Source organism: Arvicola amphibius, chromosome 8 (genome assembly GCF_903992535.2).
Source record: "Arvicola amphibius chromosome 8, mArvAmp1.2, whole genome shotgun sequence".
Classification (NCBI taxonomy): Eukaryota; Metazoa; Chordata; class Mammalia; order Rodentia; family Cricetidae; genus Arvicola; species Arvicola amphibius.
Window position 1 is genome coordinate 79,733,448 of NC_052054.1, and position 19,492 is coordinate 79,752,939.

At 51.7% G+C, this 19,492-nt stretch overlaps 1 protein-coding gene across 2 annotated transcripts; it reads right to left on the reverse strand.

Annotated features, from left to right (window-relative positions):
- Positions 1 to 6,826: 6,826 nt before the first annotated feature.
- Aplp1 (amyloid beta precursor like protein 1) lies at positions 6,827 to 17,687 on the reverse strand. 2 transcript variants are annotated; one of them, XM_038339438.1, is made up of 17 exons: positions 17,481 to 17,687; positions 16,506 to 16,649; positions 15,409 to 15,541; positions 15,142 to 15,254; positions 14,824 to 14,957; positions 14,548 to 14,738; positions 14,046 to 14,176; positions 13,342 to 13,416; positions 12,582 to 12,740; positions 12,370 to 12,498; positions 10,869 to 10,968; positions 9,385 to 9,492; positions 8,299 to 8,322; positions 7,875 to 7,936; positions 7,657 to 7,719; positions 7,355 to 7,498; positions 6,827 to 7,239 (listed from the first exon to the last, which is right to left on the reverse strand). In XM_038339438.1, the coding sequence occupies exons 1-17, from the start codon at positions 17,631 to 17,633 to the stop codon at positions 7,141 to 7,143; spliced, it is 1,962 nt and encodes a 653-aa protein (XP_038195366.1). In that variant the 5' UTR covers positions 17,634 to 17,687; the 3' UTR covers positions 6,827 to 7,140. The 2 variants fall into 2 exon arrangements, with proteins under 2 accessions (XP_038195366.1, XP_038195365.1); XM_038339437.1 differs by having other exon boundaries at positions 8,299 to 8,325.
- Between the last annotated feature and the right edge of the window lie 1,805 nt (positions 17,688 to 19,492).

A 19,492-nucleotide genomic window follows, 5' to 3' on the forward strand; every position in this document is an offset into this window, starting at 1 on the left:
CTTGATCTGTGTATCACTGTAGCTCCCAATAAAACTCGATTTGGCCTCAAGCTGTGTGGTGTCATTCAAAGAGGGGGCATGGGTGCAGGAAGGTGGCAGTGGTGCCCCACTCTGGAGCCACATTTGGATGGTGTAAAGGCTGGGGAGTCCAGGATCGAGGTGCCAATCAGATCTAATGCCTGATGAAGACATTAGATTCCGTTTTGAGATGGCCGTTCCTTCCTGCTACTGACATTATTAGCAGGCAGCTGGTGCCCAGCCCTCTGTAAAACGTGAGAAAACAAGCTGAGTGTGTGGCACATACCTTTAATCACAGCACATGAGAAGCAGAGGCAAACAGGTCTCTCTGAGTTCAAGACCAGCCTGGTCTACATAGTGAGTTCCAGGACAGCCAGAGCTGCATACTGAGACCTGGTCTCAAACAAGACAGCAACAAAGGCTGTGAGAAGACTTGGAAGCTGGAGCTTCCCAGGCTGGGGTGTGGCTCAGCCCCGGTGTCCTTTCTTAGAATCCCCTAGTGAGGGGCTGGCATTGTGACTTAGTGGTAGAGCTCTTGCCTGAGACCCACCAGGGAGAGCTGGGGTCTGCTTCATTGACAGACTAGTGCCCTCTATTGGCAGGCATGGTGGCACAGGAGGCAAAGGCAGGCAGATGTCTGAGTTCAAGGCTACCCTCAGCTGCCTAGCCAGTTTTAGGACAGCCAAAAACACATAATGAGACCTTGTCTAAAAACAACCAAGCAAAAAATTGGGGGGTGATGGCACGGTCATGTAATTCCATCATTCAAGTTTGAGTCAAGTCTGGACTCTAAAGAAAAAAAATCTCAATTTATTTTTTCATTTAATTTAATTTTTTAGTATTTATTTTATGTGCATTGGCGTGAAGGTGTCAGATTCCCTGGAACTGGAGTTACAGACAGTTGTGAGTTGTCATGTGGGTGCTGGGAACTGAAGCCAGGTCCACTGGAAGAGCAGCCTGGGCTCTTCACTGTTGAGCCATCTCCCCAGCACCATCTTTAATTTTAAAATCAAAAGAAGGGAGAGGAGCCGGGCAGTGGTGACACACACATTTAATTCCAGCACTCGGGAGGCAGAGGCAGGTGCATCTTTGTGAGTTCAAGGCCAGCCTGGACAAGAGCTTGTTCCAGGACAGGCTCTAAAACTACAGAGAAACCCCGTCTCGAAAAACAAAAAAAACAAACAAAAAAAGGAGAGAAAGGGAAGAAAGGAAGGAAGGAAGGAAGTCAGTCATTTCATACCCACTCCCTGCTCTAACCTAAGAAGTCAGGAGGTGATAGGTAAAATGCCCCGGGTCCCACATCTCCTTGTCGCATTAAAAGTCTGGTGCAGGTTTGCTCGGGCTCCCTGAAGCCCTCAACAGAATGAAGCTCTGACTCCCAAAGCACTTGGTAATACAGCCTTTCTTCCCTGGCCTTCCCTAGCTGTGGCTGTGCCAGCCCACCCCCCACCTGTGTTCTCTGCCATTCATATGCCTTCAGGCATTCTCAGCATCTGTCCAGAGAAACTCAAGCCAAGACAGGACCTCCGCCAACCCTCCTTCTCAGATTCTCCCTGTAGCCATTGGTCTGTCTACCCCACTGAGTTACCCAGAGTCCGTGCTCCAGATAGCCCTTTTGCCCACCGGAGTCTCTCACCTTGGACTGTCTTGAACCACAAACCAAGCTGTGTGCAATAGTTAGTTCTGTCGCTGTGACTGGATTAGGAAGCATTTAGGAAATAAAGCACATCTCTGGGTGTGTCTGAGAGGGCGTGTCCAGAGATGAGGTGGTGAGGGTCCTGGTCCTGAGGGAGTGAAAGGCACACCCTTTGATTGATTCCCAGTATATGACATTATTGGGAGATGGCCAAAGGTCAGGCAGAGTCTAGTTGGACAAATTAGGTCTTTGGAGACATGCTCCTGGGGCCTCTTCCTATGCCTCTCCCAGCTCCCTGTTAGTCACGAAGAAGCTTTTCTGTCATGTGCTCCTAGTCCCTTGACAGCTGTGAGCCACAGTGGGTCTGTGCACCAAATCCTCTGAAACCGTGAGCCAAATACTTCCCTTAGGTGTTTCTCACAGGCCACAGAAGAGAAATAAGTACTACACCACATTAGTGCATCTTAGGGCCAGTGCAACCCAGAAGGGTGCTTCGAATGCTTACCTCACCATTGCCTGTGGCTCTGCTGGAAGCCTGGACAGAGCTCCACTGGAAGCATCTTGCTTTGGTCATTCTGATGGCCGAAGTCAGCTGGGAGCTTATGCTGGAACCCAAATACTGAATCAGTCACAGGTGTGATAACTCAGCTGAGTACTGGCAATGGTTGGGTGAGCCAAGAATCTCTTCGTGTAGTCCAGAAGGTGGGTCTCTACAGTGAGTTCCTAGGGTCTCTATTGCTGTAATGAAATGCCCATGCATGACCAAAAGCAACATAAGAAGGAAAAGGGTTCATTTGGCTTCCACTTCCACGTCTCTGTTCATCACAGAAGGAAGTCAGGACAGGAACTCAAGCAAAGCAGGAACCTGGAGGCAGGAGCTGATGCACAGGCAAGGGAGGAGTGATGCTTACTGGCTTGCTCTTTATGGCTTGCTCAGCCTGCTTTCTTATGGTGCCCAAGGATGGCACCACCCACCATGGGCTCGACCCTCCCCCATCAATCACTAAGAAAATGCTCTACAGGCTTGCCTACAGCCCAATCTTGGGGAGACGTTTTCTCAGTTGAAGTTCCTTCCTCTAAGACAACTCTAGCTTGTGTCAAGTTGACGTAAAAGTAGCCAGCACAGTAAGGGCTCCAAGAGATTGTAGCATCTTGAAAGGAAACATTCCTGCTGCATCAGACTTGCTGATATCCCTTTGACCAAAGTCACATGACCAAATCAGGTGTGGTGGTATGCTCCTGTCATCCCAGCTCCAGACTGAGGCAGGAGAATCGGGAGTTCAAGGAGATAGAAAAGAAAACTGGGAGTTCCCATGGCAGCTGCCTCATGCCAGTGTGTGTTCCTGGATGTGGTGGTATTGTGGCTGGCCCATGAAGATTTCAAATGAATGTGTTATAGTTCATATAAGAACTTACCTGTAATTGGGAATTCCTTGTACAATTGATCGCATGTTATAGTTTAGGGACCCTGTTTCAAAAAAAGAATTCTTCAGTTTAAGAAGGCGGCTGTTTCAGGGGTACAAAGCATCAAAAGAGCAGTGGCAGCATATTTTATTTTAATGATGGTATTTGCAGTCGTTTGAATGTAATTGGCCACCATAATCTCTTAGGGAGTGGTACTATTAGGAGGTGTGGCTTTGTTGGAGTGGGTGTGGCCTCATTGGAGGAAGTGTGTCACCATAGGGGCAGGCTTTAAAGTTTCTTGTGCTCAGGATATGGCCCCGTGTCTCAGTCAACTTCCTGTTGTCTGCAAGATATAGGACTCTCAGCTAATGTCTGCCTGCACGCCACCATGCTCCAGCCATGATAATGGACTGAACCTCTGAGACTGTAAGCCAGTCACACCGATTAAATGTTATTCTCTTATAAGAGTTGCTGTGGTCATGGTATGTTTTCACAGCAATAGAAACCCTAAAACACTATTGTTTAGAATTTAATGTTTTTAACTATATATGTGTGAGAGAGTATGGGTGCCCATGGAGACCAGAAGAGGGCATCAGATCCCCTGGAGCTGGAGTTACAGGTGGCGGTGAGTTTCCTAACATGCGTGTTGAGAACCAGACTTGAGTCTTCTAGAAGGACAAGAAGTGCTCTTAACAGCTGAGTCATCTCTCCAGCCCCTAATAACAGTATTTTAAAATTAATAAACAGAGATCTAGCATGGTGTCTCGTGCATTTGATTCTGGCACTCAGGAAACAGGGGCAGGCAGATCTCTGTGAGTTTGAGGCCAGTCTAGTCTACACAGTGAGTCCCTGTCAAAAAAAAAGTCATAAGCAGGGCTGGTAAGATGGCTCAGCCAGTAAAGGGGCTTGCTGTCAGGTCTGTTGACTTTGAGTTCCACACCCAGGACCCACAGCGGGGAAGGAGAGAACTGACCCCTCCAACTTCACATGCACATGTGAAAAAAAATTAAACATTGCCATTAGAATTTAAAATTAATTAGTTAGTTCATTAATTAGAGATAGAGTCTCACTAGGTAACCTGGGCTGGCCTGGAACTTGCTATGTAGACCAGGCTGGTTTTGAACTCACAGAGTTCACCCTAGTTCTGCCTCCCAAGTGCTGGGATCAAAGGTATGCGCCACCACACCAGGCTTAGAATGTGAATTTTATTACATCATGTGTGGTAGTGAGTTTTTTTCCTCTCTTCATTAGCGGTGAATGTGTGCCTGCCTCCCCCGGGATTAATAAAGATGTGACCACTATAGGACGATGATACAAACCAAGTCTCTAATGCGCCGTGGTGTGGTATGTAACTCACATTATCCGAGGGACTCCCTTTTACACTTAACTTGTGTCTATTTAATATACAAGACCTGTATTGACATGGATATTTTATGAAGAGACTATGCTTGCTCATAAGTAAGGCCTTTGGGAGAGTTAGAAATAGGTATTCCTTCCCCAAGCCATCTGTCAGAAAAGCGGGCGTTGTTAAGTTAGCATTTGGTGCATGACTGCCCCCTGCTGGGCAGTTGTGTTAGAAAGGGAAATTTACTAGTCCAAGAGAAAAGCTTGGAATTTGGCCATGCACGTTTATTTGTTTGTTTACTTATTTACTTTTAAAATTGAAGCCTGGCACAGGGTGCGTACCACGCATATTTGCTTCTAAAACATGGTTTGGGTAGTTTGGGTTTTTTAATGTGTTTTGAGATAGGGTCTCATGAAGTGCTGCTTATTATCAAACTCATTGTATAGAAGAGAATGATGCTGAATTCAAAGAAAATTTTTATTGGAATTAAAGAGCTAGCTCAGTGATTAAGAGCACTGGCTGTTCTTGCAAAGGAGCTGTGTCTGGCTCCCAGCTCCCACATGGTGGCTCCTGACCATCTGTAACCTCAATTCCCAGTGATCCAGTGCCGTTTTCTGGCTTCTGCAGCACCAGGCACAAATGTGGTTCCCATACAAACATGCAGGCAAAGACTCATACAAACAAAATAAAAATAAATAAATATTTTTATCTGGGGTTTCATGTACTCTCAATTGGCCTGGAAGTTGCTACGTAGCTGAGGTTGACTTTGATCTCTCTCTCTCTCTCTCTCTCTCTCTCTCTCTCTCTCTCTCTCTCTCTCTCTCTCTCTCTCTCTCTCTCTCTCTTCTGTCTCTCCGTTTGAGAAAGACTCTCTGTGTAGTACTGGCTGTTCTGGAACTATCTCTGTAGACCAGGCTGACCTTGAACTCGCAGAGTTTCTGCTGCCTCTGCCTCCCGAGGGCTGGGGTCAAAGGCGTGCACCATCTTGAAATTCACCTTACTGTTACATTTATTTATGTAAGTATTTGCTTATTTGTGTTCAAGCATGTAGAGGGAGTGGGGGTGTTAGAAGCCAGTTAGTGAGAGTGATATTCTCTTTCTACCATGTAGTTCTGAGGGGATAGAACTCAGGTCATCAGGCTTAGCAGCAGCAGCTTTTCTCACTGTCACCCACTAACCTTGGACTTCTGATCCTTCACCTCCTGAACGCTGGGATTACGGGCAGGTTCTGCCACGTCCACTTTATACAGCAATCGGGGTTGAGCTCCGGGCTTTGATGCATGCTTGGTGAGCATTGAGAGGCTGAGCTATAGCCCCATTCTCTTCCTAATGTTTTAAAAGTCACTGGACAAAAACTTGCTGAGTATCAGGTACTGTTAAAATACCTCCACACACAGGCCTGGGCTCCTCCTAACAGCTGTCTTGGCACAGGTAACAGCATTGGCGGGGGCTAATCCTAACAAGTCACAAGCTGGGGCGTGAGAGAGATCAGCACATGTGGCTGGTGTTAAATATCTATCTTTGGGACACTGGTGTGGGATTGCCAGGGGCTGGGAGTGTGGCTTCGTGGCAGAGTGCATGATGAGCATGCACGGCTACTCCTTGGAATATTCTCTTAGGAGGAAGAGGCAAGTGGATTTCTGTGAGTTTGAGGCAAGCCTGGCCCATATAGTCAGATCCAGGAGAGCCAGGGCTATGTATTTTTGAGAGCTTGTCTCAAAATAAAAATAAAAAATTAAAAAAATTTAAAAAGCGCGAACATATTTCCAGTCTTCCCAGTACAGGAAAGTTGAAATGGGCGCGCATTGTTAACTGTAAACAGAAGGCTGGCTTATGGCGGGGAGGGGGTGGGAGGGAGGGAGGTGCTTGCCTCCAACCCCAAGACCTGAGTTGTATCCTCCGGACCCACACGTGGAAGGCAATTCCCGCACGTTATCTCTCACCACCACTCACTCAGCGTGGCACGTATTCCCCGCCCCGCCCCAACATTCTTTTTTTAGAGTTTAGAGAGGGAAAAAAGCAAGAGGAAGAGGGAAGGGGGAAGGGCGGGGCGGATGGTCCACCCTGACAACTGTCTGAGCTTGGAGTAGCGACACATTCAGCACCACGGAAAGCTCCCTGGCCGGCTGGGAAAAGCCCAGCCAAGGCCTCTGGGTCCCGCCCCCTTACGCGGTAATCGTCGCACAGGCCCCACCCAGATTTAAAGCACCTTCAACTAGGTTTATTTGGTTTGGTTTGGGTTTTGTTTTGTTTGAGACAGAGCCTCTCTATGTATTCCAGGGTGTCCTGGAACTCTCACGGAAATCTATCCGCCTCCCTCCACCTCCTAAGTTGTGCGCCACCACACCCACCCCTCACCCAGTTTAAAGAAGCCTGGGCTGAAAAAGATGAACAACGATTCTCCAATAGAAACGCGGGACGGCTGGTGGTGGGGAAGACGACTTTATTGGGATGTTAGTGAAGAAACATGGGACGGTGAATTCCAGGGAGCGACATACACTGGGACCCAGGTGGTGGTCACCTTAAGGAGCAATAAATTAACATAAAATAAATTAAGGTGAGGAGGTCCCTTTTAGGGCAGCAGCTGGGAATTTCTAAGGGGGTGGAATTTGGAACTGGGAAGGGGAAATAAGAATGAATTTGTCAAGATCTCCCTCCCCCAACGGAGGCTGGGAGTTAGGACTGAGGGCCAGGAAGAGGGGCAGTCTGGGCTCAGCTGAAGGCAGCTGGGGCGGGGTCAGGGTCGTTCCTCCAGGAAGCGGTAGGTGGGGTTCTCATAGCCGTGCCGCTGAAGTTCCCGGAGTTGCTGCTCCTCCAGGGTCAACATGGGGTCCACCTGCAACAGGACCAAGGGAAGGGCTCAGGGCACAGGGGCCGGGAGGGGACGCTGGGAGGCGGGGCGCGAGTTCAATGCTTACTGCTACCCCCGCCGCGGTGTCTGCACCGCTCACCTCCACCACTCCATGGCTGATAGTCCCATAGGGTTTCTTCTTGCGCAGAAGCAGCAAGGATAGAACAATGAGGGAGCCCCCTCCAGCTCCCATGATCAGCAGACCCGACACAGCCTCTCGGGACACTCCAGTCCCAGCTGGTGCCTATGGGGAGAGGCGGTGAGACCAAAAGCATCATCATCGAGGCCTACCAGGATCCAGTGCAGCTTTGATGGCCACAGCTTGGACACTGACCTCTGAACCCCAACCCAACACTCCCCACCCATCCCCCCATCCCCCCCCCCCCCCCAGCCTCCTCTTACCAGTTCATCTCGCTGGATATCTGATGCGTGGAAGGGAAAACCCCTTGGCACAGATGCGTTCACCTGGGGGAGCAGGAGATGTCACCGACCCTGATTTACGGCCCCAAGGCCCAGAGGTACCCTAAGGTACACTGAGTCCACATCCCCAGCGAGCTTCCAGAACCTTCCCTCCACCGAGGGTCCAGACCCTTATTGTCTTGGGATAAGACCCCACTTACCTTTTGCTCATACTGCTCCAGGGGGGATAACTTCCCTTTGCCAGAGGAGGAAGAGTCTTGATCTGTGGACCATACCCAACCCAAGTCACATCTCACTCTCAAGGGTCCAGACACCTCCAGAGGGGTCAGAAAGGGCACCAGACTCCACCCCAGCAGGCCTGGGCTTTTTTTTTTTTTTGGTTTTTCGAGACAGGGTTTCTCTGCAGCTTTTTTAGAGCCTGTCCTGGAACTAGCTCTTGTAGACCAGGCTGGTCTCGAACTCACAGAGATCTGCCTGCCTCTGCCTCCCGAGTGCTGGGATTAAAGGCGTGCACCACCACCGCCCGGCTCAGGCCTGGGCTTTTTGCAGTAAACAGTCCTTTCCCTTCATGGCTTAGGATTCAGTGGGATTTAGTGGCTGGGGTGTCTGCCGTGTGACACTTACCTTTTGGAAGGGTCACTGGGGTGTCTGCTGGCAGGAGGAGACAAGAAGATGGGAGAAACAGTCAAGAGAGGAGGCCATGAGAGAAAGGGTAGAGAACCCCCTCCCAGGACCAAGAACCCCTCAGAGGCCTTACACCCCCAGATATCCCTCCTTATTCTTTCCTGCCATCGTGTGGCACAGACACCCCAGACCTTGGAGAATTAGAAAGAAGTGCTTGCAAAAGCTAAACAAGACCATGAATTTGAGGCCAGCTTAGGCTAAACAGTGAGGTCTAGGTCAGCCTGAGCTACAGAATGAGACCCTGTATTAATCATCTAAGAACTGAGTGGGGCCTCATGACCTATAATCCGAGCTGAAGCGGTAGGATCAGAAGTCCAAGGCCTGCCCAGGCAACTGCCTTTTCTGTTTGTTTGTTTGTTAGGTTGGTTGGTTTTTTGAGACAGGGTTTCTCTGTAGCTTTCGAGCCTGTCCTGGAACTAGCTCTTGTAGACAAGGCTGGCTTAGAACTCACAGAGATCCGCCTGCCTCTGGCTCCAGCTTGTTTGTTTTTTAAAAAGATTTATTGATGTATTTTATGTATATGAGTGATCTATCTATATGTACACCTCTACACCAGATGAGGGCATCAGATCCCACTATATACGGTTGTGAGCCACCTCATGGTGCTCTTTTTTTTTTTTTTTTGGTTTTTCGAGACAGGGTTTCCCTGTAGTTTCTAGAGCCTGTCCTGGAGCTAGCTCTTGTAGACCAGGCTGGCCTCGAACTCAGAGATCCGCCTGCCTCTGCCTCCCGAGTGCTGGGATTAAAGGCGTGCGCCACCACCGCCCGGCTTCCTCATGGTGCTCTTAACCGCTGCGCCATCTCTCCAGCCCTAGACTGTCTGGCTGGGGCCAGCCCTGAGTGGAAGAACTCTAGCTTAGCGCGCGCGTGCGCGCACACACACACACACACACACACACACACACACACACACACACAGCCGTGGGCTCCTCAATGGCTTCTTCCTTCAGGCCAAGGACTCCAACACTGCAAAGGAAATGAGGCTTGACTCCCAAAGGTGGGTATTCTATATTCAGGCTCACTCACCATCCTTGGATTCCGGAGGCTGAAGCCCACCCTTGTCCTCACTGCTGCTCCCAGGCACAGAGGCTTCCAGTTCGCTGGGCCCCAGGTGTTCAGAGTGGAGAAGCTCCTCTGAGGGAACACGCGGAGAGACGGCGAAGGTGAATGTAAGACACTACAGTGGCACAGGTGCAGGGCACCCAAGAAGTGGAATGGGGGGGAGGTAGGGGAGACAACAGAGACAGCTCCAAGCCAACAACTCTAAAGGTGACCTGCAAGACGGGGAGCTGGGGAGACGTGTCCCCAGCAGGAAAGAAAAGATTGATGCTAAATTTGCAATGCCCCACCTCTTTAAATATCAGGAAGTTTAGAGCTAGGCCTGGGACATCCAGAAGGAAGTCACGGCAAGCTGAGGGCTGTGCAGGGAAATACTCTCTGGTCCTCTTGCTCTTGTGAATCTGGATTTGACTTGTGACTTGTTCTAACAATAGAATATTGACTCAATAATCCAGGGGAGTAGCTTAGTGGTGCACATGCCTGGTATATAAAAGGCCCTGGGTTCCATCCTAAGTATTATCCAATTAGTTAGTTAGTTGGTTACCTTTAAGACAGGGTTTCTCTGTGTACTCTGGCTGTCCTAGAACTGGCTCTGTAGACCAAGCTAGCCTCAGACTCAGGGATCTGCCTGCCTCTGCCTCAAGTATTGGGATTAAAGGTGTGTGCCACCACACTGGGAACTATCCAGTTTTTGAGGTGGGTATGGCCAATGCATACCTGTACCCCAACACTGGGGAAACAGAGACAGGAGCTCTGAGAATATGAGGCTGGCTGGGCTACATGGTGAATTCTAGGCCAGCCTCAGGTACAGAGCAAAACCTTGTCTTAAAAAGCCATGGCGGTGCACACCTTTAATTCTAGCACTCAGGAGGTAGTGGCAGGTGGATCTCTGTGAGTTTGAGGCCAGTCTGGTCTATGGAGCTAGCTTCAGGACAGTCAAGACTACACAGAGAAACACTGTCTCCAAAAAACAAACAACAAACAAAAAAGCCAAAAGCTGGTGATCTGAATTATGGGAGAGCATTCACCTACCTGTGTTCTGTCCCAATTATCATACAAAAAAACCCCAAAAACCTAGCCAGGTGTGGGGACACAAGCCTGTAACCCCAGCACTCAGGAGGCAGAGGCAAGAGGACTGCTCAAAGTTCAAGGTTAACCTGATCTACAAAGTGAGTTTCAGATCAGTCAGTGCTACAAAGTAAGACTCTGCCTCAAAAAAACAATAACAAAATCAAACTGTACAATTGACTAGTAGCCTTACCACCAAAAGAACCAAATAGCTGAGTCTAGACCAGAGGAAAATAATTCAAATTAAGTGCAAAGGAAGATGGTTCTTAATTAGAACCATCAAGTTCTAGAGTGATTTAAATGAAGAATGAGAGATTGAGGGTTGGGAGTCAAAGTTTGCCCTCCGAGAACTGAAACTCGGGACAAAAGTAGTGAGCACTCACGGATCTGGGGCCGCAGTTCCTGAGCCAGGGAAGGGTTCTGGTCAAGCAGCCCCAGGCTCTGGTTCATTCGCTCTTCAATCACCTGAAGGTGGGTCTGGACCTGTGGGGAGTAAGTGTGGAGAGTGAGGCAAGCCATGCAGCCCGGAGAGGAGCAGGGGAAGGAGGGGCTCAATAAGATCCAAGGAAACAGAACATGGAGAATAGGCAGGAAGTGGGGCACAAGGGTCAGACATGCAGCCACGGGAGAAACTGAGGAAGGAGAAGAGGGTTCAAAAAGAAGGAAGAGCTATGTATAAGACCAGAAGTTCAAGGCTTGGAAAAAGGGTGGCCCCAGGAAAAGCAGGGTACCGGAGACAAGATGAGGGTAGGATTAGAAAAACAGAGTCTAGAGCTGGGTGTGGCACAGGCCTCTTTGATAGCATCACGTGGGAGGCAGAGGGAGATTTCTGTGGGTCTGAGGCCATAGTGAGCTCCAGACCAGATAGCCAGGACTACATAGTGAGACCTTCTCTCCAAAAACAGACAACAAAAAACAAACAAACAAACAAAAACAAAATGAGAGAGAGAGAGAGAGAGAGAGAGAGAGAGAGAGAGAGAGAGTACAGATGAAGAAAGTAGATACCTGGGTCAGAGGGAGAAAGCAGGGCTAGGGGGAAGGATTGCAGGCTGTTGTGAGAACAGGAACTGGTATAGAGGACAGGCTCAGGGCAAGACTTGAACATTTCAGAGCACAGAGGAGAGTACCTGTGCACCAGAAGAGAATGTCCAAGAGAGCAGAATTAGAATCTCAGGGTGTATATCAGGGGCTCTAGGGCAAGAGAGGAAGGCTGAAGGCTGAAGGACAAGCTCCAGACTCAAGGAAAAGGATTCTGGGAAAGGAAATAAAGTCCAAGGGATAGGAAGAATGAATCCAAGAGACAAGACAGAGGATTCCAAAGGACAGGAAGCAAGAATCCTGGGGACAAGAAGAGAATCAAAAGCACAGTATGAATGTGTGTGTGTGTGTGTTTGTGTGTGTGTGTTTGTGTGTTTGTGTGTGTGTGTGTTTGTGTGTGTGTGTGTGTGTTTGTGTGTGTTGTTAGGAGCAGTGTTCCACCATCAAAAATATGGAATTTGAGGAATAGGAATGGAAGGACTGGAAAGGTTTGGGGACCTGAAAGGAAAGTTCCAGGCGGACCGAAGGGTTCTAAGCTGAGAGTGAGGGTCAAGGGGAGAATCTGGGGCCTGGGGAGACAACTCAGCAGCTAAAGCACCGGCTGCTCTTCTAGAGGACTCAGGCTTAATTCCCCCCACCTGCATGTGGCTCACAACTGTCGGTAATGCCTGTTCCAGGAGCCTCAACACCCTCTTCTGGCCTCCCCAGGGACCAGGCACGGATGTGATGAACAGACACACACGCAAGCAAAACCCTCATCCACATAACATTTTTTTAGAGAGAGATAAGAGTCTGAGAGAGGAGTCTGGGCTTGCAGGGCGTCTGGGCCCGGAAGCATGCCTGTACCTGAAAGCGCATCTGCTGGGCCTTCTCGGGGTCCACAGCAGCCACGTGCTGGTAGTGCCTGAGAGTGTGCCTCTGCTCCTTCTGCTCGGCCCGCAGGTAGCGCCTCAGGGCCGTCAGAACTCGCTCAGCCTGCGGGAGGGAACCAAGACTGTCTCCGCTGATCCTAACACTTTGTCTCCTGTTTGCCCCCACCGCTACCTCCACCTCCGTACCTGAGGCGGATCGCCCTGTAACGCCGCCAGGAAACCTTCCAGGGCAGCTCGCCGCTGGTCGTTGATCAGAGCAACTACTCTGGTGGCGTGGGTCTCCACCAGGCGCTGTCGCTCACCGGACACTTGTTCCTCCAGGGTCTGCAGAATGGACTGGAAGTGCTAGCGAGGGGTAAAAAAGCAGGAAAGGGGGTGTGTGAGAGTCTAGGGCCAGCAGGGTGGGGTTCAGTGGGGGTCCTTCCTGACAGCAATGTGGGGACGGAGGGCCAATGGAGTTGGGGTAGGGCTGACCTAATGGGACCTGGTTTGAGGATGTATAGGCTGTAAGATTAGGTGGGAACAATCTGAACAAACAAAAACAAAAAACTGGCCAACTTAAGGTATAAAGCAAGTTTTGGGCAGCTCTAAAACAAAAAACAGGTTGAGCCTCCACAACACCGATGGGGTGAGGCCCGCATCTGGGGGCTGATCTAGAGGAGTCTACATGGGTAGGGGTGTACAAAGATAAAGACGGCGGCAGGGGCAGGAGCGTGAGGCCAAGAGTTAGCAAACCGGCTTTGCTACACAGGGACTGAGGAAAAAATGAGAGGACAGGCTCCACTTGAGAGGAGGGGTCCAAAGCCAGCCAGCAGAGGGCAGTGCTTGCTCAGCGGCAAGCATCAGGCCCGGACTGAAACCCCGACAGAGGCCAATGTAGGGGCTGGACGGGCGGGGCCAGGGTGAGTAGGAGGGGTTGAGCGGAACTCAGCGAAGGGCGTCCTACCTCGTTCAGGGCCTGCCTGTCGGCTTTTGGCAAGTTCTTCGACTGGTTGTCAGCCATGGCCCACTCTCGCATCACCTGGGGGTGAGTAAGGGGGGCTTCAGGATCCCAGGAGCTACCTTGGTCCTCACAGGGAGTCCCCCACCCATCTCCAAGGCTTAAGAGGATGAAATCACCTAGGGCCACTGGACTTTGGATTCCCAAGAAGGAATAACCAGAGGATTTTTTTTCCCCAGGCTGGTCTCAAATTCTGTTTCATTTGAGGTTGGCCTTGAACTTCTCATTCTCTTGGCCCAGCCTCGAAAGTGTCAGGATTAAGGCACACGCAATTATGCTCAACCAACTCCCAGGCTGTGCCACAGACCAGAGTTCCTATAGCGTCTGGTGGCATTTCAATGATCTGCTAAGTGGGTCGGTAATCCAGTGGCATCTTAGACAGAGGTGTTGGGGGCTCAGGTAGACAGAGCTTGGGCGCTCTTTCAAGGCAGTGTCAAGAAAGAATTTCCCATGCCTTTAATCCCAGCACTTGGAATCTCTGTGAGTTCAAGGCCAGCCTGGTGAGTTCCAGGACAGACAGGGCTAAACAGAGAAACTCTGTCTCAAACAATAATTTTAAAAAAAAAGAAGAAGAAGAAGAAAAAGAAAGAAAAGAATCTCCCTGTGTTTATGGGGTCACGTGGTGACCCTGGGTTTCCTGGTATCGTCACCTCATTAATCTGGCGCATCCTTCGCTCCTCCAGGTCCATCTTGGCCCTCAGGAAACCCTCATGCTCGCTGATTTCCCCGGGCATACCAAAGTAAACATCCACACCATCAGTGGGCCTTGGGGTGGGCGTGACTGCAAGACAAAGGACCAGGCAGGCAAGTCATTTTTCCTCCCGGAGAAGTACATTTCCCGGGATGTACCAGAGACCAGCACAGATCCAGTTTAGGCCTGACCTGCATTGGCAAGATTCTGGAACCTATCACACCATCTTCTTCAAAGCATTGCCAAAATGACTCCAAGGGCCTGTAGAACGACCCCCCCCCCTTCCAGTCCCTCTTCATTCTTTGTGAACTACTCCACCTCCACCACACCCAAAGCCACTGACATCTCTTCCATTTCCCCAGTCGTGCCCCTCCCACCAGGTCACTCCTGGAGGTGCTCCCACAGGCCCCCACAGGCCCCCCAACCACAAATGGTGAAAAGAGCCAGGGAGACTAGCTCACCTTTGCTGATCATGACAGGAGTGTGGGAGCTGGGAGGTGGGACCCGTTTCTCTTCCTCCTCCTCCTCTTCTTCAGCCTGAGGGGGCTCCACGAAGTAATCATCTACTGGCTGAGGGAAGGATTCCACCTCTTCCTCCTCCTCGCCTCCCTCTGCTCTGCCCCCCAGGGGCCAGGACCGGGTAGAGGGGTCACTGAAGGAGAAGACTCAGGCAGTAAGGTCTCCGGCTAGGTTCCCAGGCTTGCGGGAAGGGTACAGAGACAGCCTCTGCCACTCACCCAGCTGCCATCCCAGAAGGGTTGGGAGTTGCTGGAGGCGGGCAGCACACATACTCCACACCTCGGAACCGATCGGAGCCACAGGGCAAAAGCATGCCAGAGCCATGCAGGATGAAGCCCTGGGAGCTGCAGGCCTGCAGGAAGACGAGGCCCGGAGGCCAGAATGACCTGGTTGGAGGGTGTGGATGGGAAGCCTGGATCCTGGCTTCTAGGAGGAGGGGATGAGGGATGGAATTGCTACATCCCAGCTGGAACTCTTGGGTCCTGGAAGAAAGGGCCTAGAGTTCTAGGTTTAGATCGGTGGAGCCAGAGTCTCACCTCCTGCGCCTCCTGATGCCTCTTGCTTGAGCTCTCACACTGGTCCATGCGCTCCTGGTGCAAGAACCGACAGCCCTCGGGCACTAGCAGGGCTTCGCTCACGAATTCACCAGCTGCAGAATGGGAGACACCAGAATCCTAACAGCCTGGCCCTGGCCTCCTCAGAGGTCTCTACCTGACACCCAGATTTCCCCTGTCAAGCTCAGAACCTCGTTTCTGAGAGACTCCCACTTCCCCTCAGTTCCCACCCCCCAACAGGTGACTCACGCAGGCAGTGGAAGGGCACAACCTCATGGTGGGGGTGGGCACATCTGCCGCTGCGGGTACCGCCACACCAGCGCTCCATCGGGATGGCCTGTGCAGCCTGCTCCACGCGGGCTATGTGTAGTTCTGGGTACATCTGTGTGGACCAGGAAGTGGAGATTAACCCACTGGCTACCCCAGCTCTCTCGTTTTTTGCAGTCCTAGGGTTTGAACTCAGGGACTCATGCATGCCAAACAAGTGCTCTGTCACTGAGCTACATGCCCAGCCCTCATTTTACTCTCTATTTTGAAACCAAGTCTCGATAAGCTTCCTAAGCTGGCCTTGAACATCCTGTAGCCTAAGAAGGTCTTCAGTTTGTGTTCCTTCTACATTATCCTCTCCAGAATCTGGGACTGCTATGCTCAGCTTGGTCCTTCCTTTTCTAGTTTCTACTATGCATAAGGACATCTACCGGGCTTTACTCCCTTGTCTGTAGCACTAACAGGTAGCTACGCCTCAGGTCCCATTGGTCATGCCCCTAGTGCTGTCCCTTAAGTTTGCCATTCTCAGACGGTCTTGGTGAAGGTCCACAGGCCAGGTCATGAAGCTCAACTTCTCAGGGCCACCCTGCCCCCATCAGTCGCCCTTTCTCCTGCCCTGCCTTTCTGTTTAGTTTCTAAGTAACTCTTCTCAAGGAGTTAGCCCCGCCTTTTCGTTTCACGCCTCCTTGGAACCCACTCTCATTGGGCTCATCGCTTCCCGCATCTTGTTGGTTTAAAGGTCTTTTTATCTTAGCCCAGCCTCTCGTTTGGCCACGCCCACTCACACTCCCACTTTTTCTAAATAGCTGCACAGATTTCTAAGCCCTGGCACCCTTCAGGCGATCTTGATTAGCCGACGTTTTTGCAGTTTTCCCCCCTCCTAGTATCTCAAAATAGGTTCTGTCCTAGACCCGGCTCGCCTCCTCGCTGACCACTGACCCCGAACTACCCTAGGCTTTCCAGATCCTCCCACCTCCCTGGTCTTGGCCTTTCTCAAGTCTGGCTTCCTCAAGGGCGACCCCGCCCCAGCCTGGACCCACTGACCACTGACCACGCCTCTACCCATGGGTCCCGCCCACCTGTCTGCAGTACTCCAGCACACGCTGCGGGTCCAGGAGACAGCGTCGTGATCGCTGTGGGTCTGGTTCCCAGCGGCCGGTGCGCAGGTCCCGGTGAAGGGTTAGACGCCCACATAGTCCAGCCACTTGGGCTGACCCCGGAGCCTGGGAGTGGAGGCAGATGGAGCAGTGAGGGCCCGGGGAACATTGGCATCTGGGTTATCTGGTGCCTAGCTCCCTAAAACCCAGATGGACACCTGCCCCTAGCACCACATCCTTCTAAGCTCTCCTGGGTGGAGGGACCGTTCCCCGGGAAACAGATCCCGTGGGGCAAGAGCGCCCCAGCTCTCCCGTTGCTATGGTGAACCCGGTCCCCCCTCCCTTGGGTTTCTCGCGGCCTTGTTGCTGAGAAGACAGGCTCCGCCCCCGCCCCAGCTTCTTGGCTCTGGAGCCCGAAAGGGTTAAACTTAAATCATGGGTTGGGGGGCAATCTAGGCGTTCTGGCCCCACCTCCCCCATCTCCAATTCGGGCTCCCGTTGAGGGGGTGCAAAGACGAAAGGGCCTGGCTTGCCTGAAGGCCTGCACATCAGGCCCGTAAGAATTAGGGAGCTATATCCGGATTGAGTAGTGGGTGGAGGCCTGGACTCCTGGATGTTTAGGGGGTAGGGGGCTCGTGTGGGTCCAGGGGATACAAGGGACCTGGATTCTAAGATCCAAGCGCCTGTGGGTCCTACGTTCAGGTGGGCAGGGCTTGGGGCTTTGTCGGCTAAGGGTGAGCTGGATTTCTAGGACCAGGGGCTCTTGGAAAGACAGGTCCAACGATGTGGGTGGGAGGGGGCAGGGAAGTCTGACGATGGAAAACCTAGAGTTCGGAGCTCACGGAGCAGGCCACCTGGCTAAAAGGACAGCGCTTTCTGCGGTGGCTGCGCCGCGTCCAGGTCCAGAGGCCCTGTCCCGCCCCTTCCCCCAATCCCCAGAACCCCGCCGGGCCTCACCTCGGCCGCGCTGGGGCTCCCACCGGCCAGGCTCCCGACGGCGAGCTGCGCGCGCAGTAGCAGCAGCGACAGTGGCAGCAGCAGCGGCAGCAGCAGCGGCGGCGGGCCCCGGCGGCTGCCCTGGCCGCGAGCGGCGGGGCTGGCGGGCCCCATGTCCGGGCCTCGCGCCCTCAAGTCCCCTGCGCTCCCGCTCGGCCCAGCCCGGCCCCAGCGGTGACAGGAGCTACCAGCGCCACCGCCGCCGCCGCCTCCTCCTCCTCCCGCCGCCCCCGGGCTGCGCCGGCGCCGCCAGCCCCGCCCCGCGCCGGCCCCGCCTTCCCGGCCAGGACAATAGCGTGGCGGCTCTGCGCACTGAGCGGCTTGGGAACCCCGGGAGGGAGCCTGCGCCAAGCCCTAGCCCCTCGAGATTCCTGGTGTCAGGCCCGACGTTAAGGCCCAGTTACTAGGCTCAGTCCTTGGGCTCAGCAGGTTTGGAGTTTGAGTCCTGTCTTAGGAGCCTTCTCTTCTGGCAAACTCAAACACCCACCATCACCTTGTCCTCCTCCAAGGATGCAAAAAGATAGGGTGTATGTGTGTGTGTGTGTGTGTGTGTGTGTGTGTGTGTGTGTGTGTGTGTGTGTTTGTGTGTGTGTGTTTGTGTGTGTGTGTGTCGGGGTGGTGGTGGGGGCTCCATAAACTCCTCTGTTGAGGTTCTATGAATACAAACCTCCAAAATTTCCCCAGTCTAGAACATAGAAGGGGAGTATGAAAGCAAGCCTGTAATCATAGCACTTGAGAGGTAGGGGCAGGAAAAGAGGAGTTTGGGCCTAGCCTGCACTACCTGAGACCCAGTCTCAAAAGACAAAGCAGTAACTTAGGCCTGGTGCCTTCTAACCAAGTCTCTCTCGGCCTTTCCCTCAGACCTAGGAATTCAGTCTTCCTGCCTTGACTGTCAGTTCTCTGGACCTTGAAATTCTCCATCCAAAAAAAACCCATTCTTTAAAAATGACTCAGGTCAGGTGCAACTCAGCACCTGAGGACCGCGGAGCCTCATTTCCACTCACTCTGAGGTCCAGCTCGAGTCTTCTTCCTGAAGGGCTCACTATTTTGTCTCTCAAGTGAGTGCAGAATATTCTCCTTTCCCTGGCCGACTGAGGCAGCCCAGCTCTGTGTGGACTTCCAGGTGTGCGTCTTGTGGGAACCTGCCCACATTTGTCTGTCTTTTGTTTTCACCTAAGTGTGCATCAGTGTGGGTGTGGGTATGTTATTAAAGGAGTCTACAGTGGGGTGGTAGTGTAGACCTATAATCCCAGGAGGGCTAAGGATGGAAGATCAAGAGCTAAACTCGGTTGAGAGAAGTCTTGGTGGTTAAAAATACTGGCTGCTCTTCCAGAAAACCCGGGTTCCATTCGCAGCACCCACACTGTCTGTAACTCCAGTTTCAGGGGACCCATTGCCCTCTTCTGGCCTGGGGGACAAGGCACATATGTGGTGCACAGAAATACATGCAGGTAAAACACCCACACATGTAAGACAAAAATAATAAATCTTTAAAAAAAGAAATGAAAAGCCTACAGCAGCAAGCAGGTAGCAAGAGGCCGAGAAAGGACTGAGGGTTTTAGTCCTATGACAGCCTAGGCTAGGGTAGGAGGATGGGACAACTTCATGGAACTCTTCATTCATGGAAAACTCAAGAAGACTCCACAAGCAAGTTTGCCTGTTTGCCCTTTTTTCCTAATTAAACACAAATATTTCTAGCCCAAGAATCCCCTTTATCTCTTTATCTATTTATTTTTAAAGATTTATTTGTTATGTACACAGTGTTCTGCCTACATGCATTCCTGCAGGCCAGAAAAGGGCACCAGATCTTATTACTGAGAGTTGTGAGCCACCATGTGGTTGCTGGGAATAGAACTCAGGACCTCTGGAAGAGCAGCCAGTGCTTTAGTCTTCTCACCTCCCCGCACACACACACTCACACACAAACACACACACTCACACACAAACACACACACTCACACACACTCACACAC